A 9,293-nucleotide genomic window follows, 5' to 3' on the forward strand; every position below is an offset into this window, starting at 1 on the left:
GCATACACACACCATACACATATGCATAAGCATACGCACATATGCATAGGCACATATGCACACACCCCCGCGCACACAGGCCTCTCCGCAGACACAGAGGCTCACACCTCAGGCTGAGGCACGCACCTCTCCCCCAGCTCTTTTCCTGGAGGAACCAGCTCACACGTGACGGCACGTGCAAGGGAGCCCCCCCACAGCCCAGCTCGGTCCCCAAGGGCTGGCTGGGCACGTGAATCCAGGGCACCTCCTAGCCGGGAAGCATACCCTCCCTCCTGCACTTGCGGGAGTGTCCCGGAGTCCCAACCTCCAGCCCCCTCTCCCTCTGGCTAACCCGGGGTAAGTGCCCCCGCCCGCCTGAGACATCCTCCCGCGCACCCGCGCTGTCCTCCCACCCCTGCCACTCAGCCCCTGCCCGCTGACACTCACACCGCGCCGACCCCCGCTCCCGGTCGCCGCGCGCTCGCGCCTCCCGCCGCGGTGACTGACACGTGTCCTCCCACGCCCGCCGCGCTCACACCCGCTTTCTAGGACACCCCCATTCACGGCGTGACAGGCTGCTACTCGCACCCCGACCTCCCGACCCGAAGGGGTTAAAGTCAGGTCCCCCGCGGCCCCGCTCTACCTCGCGCCCCCGCCCCCCGCCTCCCTGCTGGACTCCATCAATAATGCAGCTTCGAGTTCTGGGGAGACGGCAGGGGGCCCCCAGCCTGCTCCCCGCGCACCGGCCCGCTCCGCACCCTCCTCCGGGCCCCGGGGAGCGCGCGGTTCTAGCCGCTCATTGGCCACTCCCCGCTAAGCCCTCCCACCGAGCACCCGGGCGCCAGTCCCAGGCCGAGGGGACGGGCTGGGGACCCCGAAGCTGGGGCCAGGGGTGCGACCGGGCGCGGCGGAGGAGGCAGAGCGAGTGGAGAGGGCGAGGGAGGCCGGGCGGAAAGACGCTCTGGGCGCAAAGCCGGCGCGGGGTCCGCGGGCGCCGGCGCGGTTCGGAGCGGCGCGGGGTCCCCGAGCCGGGGTGCGGCCCGCAGGGACCCCTCCCAGCACCCCGCGCTCGCCCGCTCGCCCGCGCGGTATTTTTATCCGAGCGCCACCGGTTCCCCGCCGCCCCCCACGCCGCCGCCGCCTCCTCGCGCGCTCAGCCCACCGGCCGCGCCGCACCCGGAGCCGCGCGGGGGAGCTGAGCCCGCACCGCCGCCTGGGACCCCGAGCCGCGAGCCATGGACCCCAAGGACCGCAAGAAGATCCAGTTCTCCGTGCCCGCGCCCCCCAGCCAGCTGGACCCCCGGCAGGTGGAGATGGTAAGAGGGGAGCCCCGCCCCACCCTCGGCAGCGCAGGCGACCCTCTCCGGCGCCCCGGGCGCACTGCCCCGGGCGCACCGAGCTGGGAGGCGGGGGACGGGCCAGCCCGGGACACGACCCGGCGGGGGCACGGGCAAGTTGGCTGGAGGCGCCAGCAACTTTTTCCCCGGGCGGCGTCCTGATCCTCGGGAGGGGCGCGCGGGCGGCGTGGGGGCGGCCAGGAACGGGGTTTCCTGTGAACCCCGCACAGTCTCTCGGGGCCCCGGCGCTCTGGTGGGCGGCCCGGGGAGGAGGAGCCAGTGACACCGACCCTCAGAGCCGCGAACCCCTCCCGTCCCACCGGGAGCCTGGGCGGGGGTCGCGGCCAGCTAGTTCCCACCGCCTTCCCTTCAGTGTCAGGCCGGGCCCGAGTCCGCGCGGGGAGCCGGGGGCGGGGACCGGGTGGGGGGCGGACAGGCAGCCCGGAGGCAGCCCCCGTCTCACCCGAGCGCTCCCGAGCGCCTTCCTGGGGGGCTGGGAGTCTCGGTGCGGGGCGGGATGGGGAGGAGCGCCGCGGGCTCCGCCCCCCGCACCTCCCGGCGCTCACTTGTTGCTGGGAGCGATGCGGCGGCTGGAGCCCGACAAAGCGGAGAAAGTGAGGCCGGGCGGTTCTGGGCACTTGCCCGGCCTGGAGCGCGGGCCCGGCCGTCGGGGCCGGAACGCACAGCCGGGCGCTTGGCGGGGGAGCGGGCGGCGTCGCCAGAGTTCACCTGGTTCTCGCATTTCCCTGGAGCTCCGAGGGGACCTAATTAGCCGAGGCTTGGTCTGATTGCCAGTCTTGGGGGCAGATACGGGAGAGCTCGGTCTCCCCGCCGCACTCCCCACGCTGGCGCCTGGACCAAGACCGGGGACTTTCCTTTTCTGGGGGGGAACTGGGGAAGCTCCAAGACGGACTCGTCCTGGGACCCAGCCGCCCAGATCCGATGGGGCTCAGGCCCACCCCAAGATGGGGACGCAGTGCCTGCGCAGGACGGGACCCGGGTTCCCGCCGCCCTTGAGCTGGTTTATAGGGGGCATCGCCTGTAGCCATCCCGGCTCGCGGGTCGAGGCTGCTGCCTTCGGAAGAGGAGAGACCTGCCGGGGCGTGGGAGACGCCGCTCTGGAGCCGCGGAGGGAAGGGCGAGGGGTTGGCCCAGGGGGGTTTCCTTCTCCTTCCTGTGCCTTGCCAGGCTGTGCTACCTTTGGCTCTTTGCTGAGCCTCTCTGAGCCTGGGCTTTACACCTGGTTAGCCGAGGGGTTTGGGAAAGCTACAGAGTCGTTCTCAGCTGGGAGTCTCTGATTCAAAGGTTCCCAGCATCCTGTGTTCCCTGCTGTGTGTGCATGTGTGTGTGTGGGGGGGGGGGTGCAGAATGCCTCTTCCCATCTCCCTCACCCCTCTCTCTCCCTCTCCTTAGATCCGGCGCAGGAGGCCCACCCCTGCCATGCTGTTCCGGCTCTCGGAGCACTCCTCCCCAGGTGCACCCCTTCCCGCACCCCTACCCTGACCCACATTTCATGGTGGGGGGCTCCTGTACCAACCTCCTGAGAAGGAGGTGGAGAGAGGGAGGAGCGGAGGGGAGGTCTGGGAGCCGGACCCTCCACAGCTGGCCACATCCGTCCGCCCAGTGTTGGGAAGGATGAATGAGCCCCATCAAGGTGCAGGGTAGCCCAATACCAGCTCCCATAACCGTGTTCTCTCTCCTCTCCACCCTCTCCTGCTGCCCCGCACCTCCAGCAGAGGAGGAGTCCTCCCCCAACCAGGTGAGTGTCTGGGGTGAAGAGGGTGCCCTCTGGGGTGGGGTGGATGGGAGACACAGGATGCCCCCCAGGAAGCCGCATTAGCATATCAATCAGCACCTCCTGTGAGGATGGGGCTGCACCAGCCCCCCAGTAGGGCCCCTGCTCTGGTCTTTCATCTGCACAGATTCAGTGGAGCTTCCGGAGCCCAGGGCCAGCCAGGGCTTCTGGGGGTCCTCCTGAGACTGGGGAGACTCAGCGGTGGGTGTGGGGGGGTGCTAGACCATCAGCAGAAGCTCGCTATTGGGGAGGGCTGCAGAGAGTGGGGAGGGAAGGTGGTACAGGACCTTTCTAACCCGCGCCTTCCTCCTGACAGAGAACAGGGGCTGAGGGGCACCACGTCAAGTCCAAGAGAGCGAATCCCTGTGGGTACACGCCACCCTCGCTGAAAGGTATGGCCCTCCCGTCTCCCTCCCGCCCCCCCACTCTCCCTCCCCATCGCCTTGCCTTGTTTTAAACCAGAGAGAGGTGACTGCTGACGGGGTCTCCAATCAGGCCGTGGGGTGAAGGGACAGAGCTGGCTGCCTTCATGTGGCAGATAGACCCCTCCCCTCCCCACCCTGGGGACTCAGCTGGCCCCATGTGGTGGACGCGGCAGGAGGAGGACCCAATGACCCCCTCCCAACTACCTCTCTAGTCTGCTGACCTTCACGTGGAGAAGTCCCTCTTCTGTAAGGAAGGCTCCCCGGTCCCACTGACCCTTCCTGCTTACTGAAGCCAGGGATGCACTGGGCTGGGTGGGCTGGGGGACGCTCCAGGGAGAGAAAGGATGAAGACCTCAGGTGGCAGCAGCCAGAGGTGGGGGGGGTCTCTCCCTAAGCCCCTAGGAGCCCTTTCATCCAGCCCACCTCCTACCTGAGGCTCCCCTCGGGCTGGCATGTGTGTGTGTGTGTGGGGGGGGTTCTGCACTGTAGCTGCTAGTGGGGAGCAGGGAAGAGAGGCTGGTGAGGGGAGGCGCTGGCCAGGGGACAGGGACAGGGACCTGAAGGAACAGGACAGGACCCCCAGGAGCTGAGCACAGACCAGGCACCACAGCCTCAGCTGACGGCACTCATGACCATGCAGTGGGCTGTCTCCTGTCTTGCTCATGAGCCTGGAGTTGGGGGGAGGAGAGAGAAAATATCCGATGTGTCCCCACCCACTGCCCCCAGGACCGACATGCTGTATGTGGGGGGGGGGGGTGCGCGACAGAAGGAAAAGGGTTAGAACAGGTGGGCCATTGGGAGGCTTTCACGAATGGGGGGGCTGGCGGGGGAGTTTAGAGCCCAAAGGATGAAGACGTGAAGAGACAGCTGGAAAGGCGAGGGGGGACCCCAGGAGCGAGGCACGAGGCGAGGCGCGGGAGGCATCGGCACAGGCGCACACCTATTGTTGTCTCTGCCGCTCACGACCGGCGCCCCAGCTCCGCCCCCGGACCGCCCCGCCCCCGCCCCTGAAAGGCTCCCCTGTTCCACCCGGCGCCCCGCGGGATCGCAGACCTTCCGTGCTGGGCAACACCCGCACAGGCAGGGGGGCGGGGGCAGGGGTGGGGGGACAACGCCCAGCCTTGGCTTGGAGAGGGGAGACGCCAAGGCCTCAGACTTGGCTCAAGGTGAGCGGGACCGAGTGTCCCCAAGGCCAGGGCAGGGCGGTTTATTGTGCCCTTATTGCCTGGGTAGCTTGCCCAGAGCCCGCAGGCTGGGCAGGGGCACATACAATTCACCCTCTGTGCCTGGCCCTGAGCTGGCAGGAGCCCGAGGCCGGCCTGGCTCACAGCGGCCAGGTTCAGCCTGACCGGCCCCCTACCTCTGCAGCTCATGATTGGAGGGGCCGCCACTGTGCTCCCCAGCTGGTCACTGGTTGACTGTGGGCAGCACACAAAAGCCCTCCATGCCCCCCCATTCACCCCAAGCCCACCTGCCTTTCCCTTCACCCCCCAGCAGCTTCCCTCACCCCCAGGGAAACCTCTGCAGCTGCCCACACTGTCCCTTCCCAGGGCCTCTCCCAGCTGGCCTGGCTGCTGGTAAGGGGTGGAGGGTGTTTGCCACTTTCTAGGTCATGCCTGAGAGAGCTGGCAGTGTGGGGATGTGGGTAAGATTGGGGGGTCCACACAGGCCGCAGACTCTTCCCCCCTCAGCCTCAGGGAACCAGGGCAGCAGGTGTGAGAGGCGCCGGGTGAGGAGGCTGCTGCCATCAGAAGCCCAGCCTGGCCGAGGGCGGGGATCAGGGGGAACTTCCCCCCAGGACTGCAGCTGGGCAGACAGTCCCCAGGACCTGCTGGTCCCCCAGGTCACACAGCCCAAGAATGTTAAGCTTTAAGCCACCGCTATGCCTGCCCAGTCTTGCCCAGTCTGGCCCCCTGTGGTGCCTGGACCTTGCTTGGTGCCAGCTCCTGGGGGCCAGTGTCTTTGGACAGCTTAAGGGCTGAGCAGGCTCAAGGGGATCCCTCCTGCTGCATCTGCCCTGCTCTGCCCCTGGGGTTGGGGACAGGCTTCCTGCTGGGGAAGGAGGCGGGGCTGGGCCTGTGGCTGGTCAGGCTGGCCTTGACCAGGCCTCCCTGGGCCTCCCCGCCAGCCGTGCAGCGCATTGCGGAGTCCCACCTGCAGTCCATCAGCAACCTGGGCGAGCACCCGGGCCCAGGGGAGGAGGATGAACTGGGGGAGCTGCGGGAGCTGGGCTACCCCCGAGAGGATGATGAAGATGAGGAGGACGACGACGAGGAGGACGAGGAGGAGGACAGCCAGGCTGAGGTCCTGAAGATCTGTAGGGCTCCCGGTAAGTGGTCCCTTGGGCCCAAACTACCTGGATCCCAAGTTCTGTGGGCCTTGCTACCGAGAGTCTACCCTCCCGACCCCCCTCTTAGTCTCACCCCTGAGTCCTCTGCCCCCACCACGTCCCATTCAGCAGCCCTGTGACAACACAGCCCCCGGCCGGACTGTTCTCTCTCTTGCATCCAAATTCACAGACACGGCCAATGTGGGCGTTGGCTGAATCTGTGGGTAGGGACCCTGCAGGTGCCAACTATAAGTAACTTGAGTACCGGAGGTGCTGGGACGGTGCCCCGTGGATACCCCGAGGACACCATCTGGACTGTCGGGGCTTGAGAGAGAGCTCGAAGGGCTGAGCACAGGCTGTGAGTGTGGGGGGCCTCCCTTTGCCCCCTTGTACCATCAGGAGCAAGGCTGGGAGTAGTACCTGAGTGCCTCTGGGTACGACCCTAAAAAAGCAGAACACGGTAACAGAAGTTTGGAGGGAGAGTGGAAAGTTCTACATGGATAGATGAAGGGTCAAGTGAAATTCCTTGTTAGTCTCAGAATTCAGGCAAGATGGAAAAAAGGATAGGGTGAGAGCCAAGAAAATCCTCCCCAGGGGCTAGAGCAATAGGACAGCCTGCAGGGCATCTGCCTTGCTCATCATGGCTGATGTGGGTTCAATCCCTGCACCCCATCTGATCCCCCAAGTGCGCCAGGAGTGATTCCTGAGCGCAGAACCAGGAGTAAGCCTTGGGTATCGCAGGGTGTCGCCCCAAAACACAAACAAAAAAAGTAAAAAAATAAAAGAAAACCCTCCCACCTGTGTTGGAGAGGTGTGCATAGGGGTGCAGGCATTGGGGGAGGGGGTGAGACTGTCCAAGGCAACCATCACTCTTTTCTGGAGCCCAGGAAGAGAGGTGACACAGACACCCTCCCCACCACCCACGCCTGGAGCCTCTCTCTCCCTTTGCTCTTCCCAGGCCGGAGGTAGAAGGGTGCCCTCTAGTGTCGAGATTGAAAACACAGGATTCAAGACCAACCTGGCCTTCATCCCAGCAGCCGGAGATAAGGGACAGGGTCCCGGAAAGGGTACCCAAGACCTACACTGAAGGTCTCTGAGCTAGAGGACCCAGACTTAAAAATTCCCACAGAACTTTTAGAGCCATCCAAGAAACTTACCTTGGCTGGCTTCAGTTCTGTTTTTTTAGCAACACCCAATGAAGCTTAGGGCTTACTCCTGGTTTTGCACTCAGGAATCACACCTGGAAGTGCTTGGGAGAACATATGGGATCCTGGGGATCAAACCTGGGTCAGTCTTGTGCAAGGCCGTTGACCCACCCACTGTACTGTCTTTCCAACCTCTTGTCTGGTTCTTGGACCCAGAGAAAAATGACTTGGGCCTCCCATCTGCATCACTAGCAGCAATGGGAACAAAAGCTTGAGTGAGAGAACTTGTGTCCACCCCCACCGAGCATCCCAGAGCAAGTGGAGGGAGGAGGCGGGAGGAGGCGGGTTCCTTCTGGACAAATCAGCAGACCAAGGGGTCAAACAAAGCTCAACAAGCGCAGAGTGCGGGGGACCCCCAGCCCTCCTGGTAATCCTGGGGGCTGGAGCTTGGCTTGGCAGGGCCGGATGTGGGTTATGGTCTTCTGGTTTGGTTTTAGGCCACCTATACACTCAAAGCTTATTCCTGGCTCTGTGTTCAGGGATCACTTCTGGTGGTCTCAGGGGACCCTACGGGGTGCCAGGGATTGCATCGGCCATGTGCAAGGCAAGCGTCCTGCCCACTATACCGTCACTCTGGCCATGAACTATGGTCTTGCTTTTTTTTTTCTTTTTGGGTCACACCCAGCAATGCACAGTGGTTACTCCTGGCTCTACCTCAGGAGTCACTCCTGGTGGTGCTCAGGGGACCATATGGGATGCTGGGAATCAAACCCGGGTCAGCCGCGTACAAGGCAAACGCCCTACCTGCTGTGCTTTTGCTCCAGACCCAACTATGGTCTTGTTAAGGTAATCTCACAGTCCCCTCCGACCACCGCTGCAGAGGTGTGTCGGGGCCCCGGGAAGCATGTCCTAGTCAAGTATGTCCTCCTTCGGCCCTCAAAAGTTATGCCTCAGCTCATCACCAGGCCAGTCAGCAGCTCCCCAGAGCCCGTGTGCTCAGCCCTTCTTTTCCATCCCCAGCGGGGCAGAAGACAGCCTGTGGTCAAGGTCTGGAGGGGCCCTGGGAGCGCCCACCCCCTCTGGATGAGCCCCCAAGAGATGGAAGCTCTGAGGACCAAGTGGGGGACCAGGCTCTACGTGGTGAGACTGAGGAGTGGGACACGGGCACCTGGGTGATAGTCTTGGGGGGGCTGCTCCTGAGTCCCTCTGCTTGCTTTACAGAACCTGGTGAAGTGTCGCAGCCCCCTGCCCACCCTGAGCCGGGCACCTAGGCATCCCGCCATGTCTCTCCCAGAAAGAAGCGGCGGGTGCATCGCTGTTCCCCAGAAACCCTCTCGTCTCCACCCCGTTTCTGTGCCCTGCCCCTCCCTCGCTAGGGCTGCGGCTTCTGAGTTCTAGAAGAGTAAGGCTGGTCTGTGTTTGCTTGTTTGCCCTCACCTTTGGCTGAGGCCCAGAGTTCCTGGGCACGTACTGCCTGATGCCCACCCCTGCCAGTCGCTTATGCCCCCATTCACCCAGTGGGAGGCGGAAGGTGAGAACTTGTACTGGAAAAATCAAGTCAATCCTTTAGAATTTTCTTTCCCAGACCCTCCTCTCCCCTGGACACAGGAAACGCACAGGGCAGGACCCTAAGACCTGGGGAAAAGGGGGTACTGAGAATCCGTAGGGGTGTCCTTAGGGCCTTCAGTTCCTCTGCTAAGGGGGTGTTCAGGTCACCTTGCATAGCTTCTCATTGGACCCGGATTCAGGCATCCTTCTGCACTGCCCCAACATTCTCCCTCACCCCCTGCTCCCCGCCCAGTGCCTGGCAGAGGGACTGGCAGAGGCTGCTTTGTTGCGTTTTGTTTGTGCTTTGATGCCAGGAATGCCGCCTAGTACACATCCTTGGGGGTGGGGGGTCCGAGTGAGGGGAGCCAGGTTCTCCTTGTCTTCCAGCTGCTCTGCCCCCTCCCCTCTTCCCCAACTCCAAGCCTGAATTGCTTCCCTGCTGTAATAAATCTTTGTAAATAATGGTGCTGAGACTCCTCTTTCAAAAAAGGGTTTAGGATGTGGAAGTTGGGAATTCTTCAAGGGTACAGTGATCTCAAGGCAAGGACCACCTGGTCTTCACTTTCCTAAAGACAGGTTGGGGGTAGGGGGCCCCCATGTCTAGAGAAGGTCTAGACACGGGCTAAATAAAGAGAGGCTGTGTGTGTGTGTGTGTGTGTGTGTGTGTGTGTGTGTTTGGGGGTTGGGGGAGGGTGCTGAAACTCTTTAATTGTGTGGCCCAAGCCACGGAACAGC

At 63.5% G+C, this 9,293-nt stretch overlaps 1 protein-coding gene across 5 annotated transcripts; it reads left to right on the forward strand.

Annotated features, from left to right (window-relative positions):
• The first annotated feature begins 721 nt into the window (after window positions 1-721).
• Window positions 722-9,024, forward strand: PPP1R1B (protein phosphatase 1 regulatory inhibitor subunit 1B). 5 transcript variants are annotated; one of them, XM_056126979.1, is made up of 7 exons: window positions 759-1,295; window positions 2,730-2,790; window positions 3,053-3,075; window positions 3,428-3,503; window positions 5,665-5,865; window positions 8,031-8,150; window positions 8,232-9,024. In XM_056126979.1, exons 1-7 carry the CDS (start codon window positions 1,215-1,217, stop codon window positions 8,279-8,281), a joined length of 612 nt encoding a protein of 203 aa, XP_055982954.1. In that variant the 5' UTR covers window positions 759-1,214; the 3' UTR covers window positions 8,282-9,024. The 5 variants fall into 5 exon arrangements, with proteins under 5 accessions (XP_055982958.1, XP_055982954.1, XP_055982955.1 ...); XM_056126980.1 differs by lacking the exon at window positions 759-1,295 and adding an exon at window positions 1,858-1,930; XM_056126982.1 differs by lacking the exon at window positions 759-1,295 and adding an exon at window positions 2,025-2,048.
• The last annotated feature ends 269 nt before the right edge of the window (window positions 9,025-9,293 follow it).

This window comes from Sorex fumeus, unplaced genomic scaffold (genome assembly GCF_029834395.1).
Source record: "Sorex fumeus unplaced genomic scaffold, SorFum_2.1 ptg000063l, whole genome shotgun sequence".
NCBI lineage: Eukaryota > Metazoa > Chordata > Mammalia > Eulipotyphla > Soricidae > Sorex > Sorex fumeus.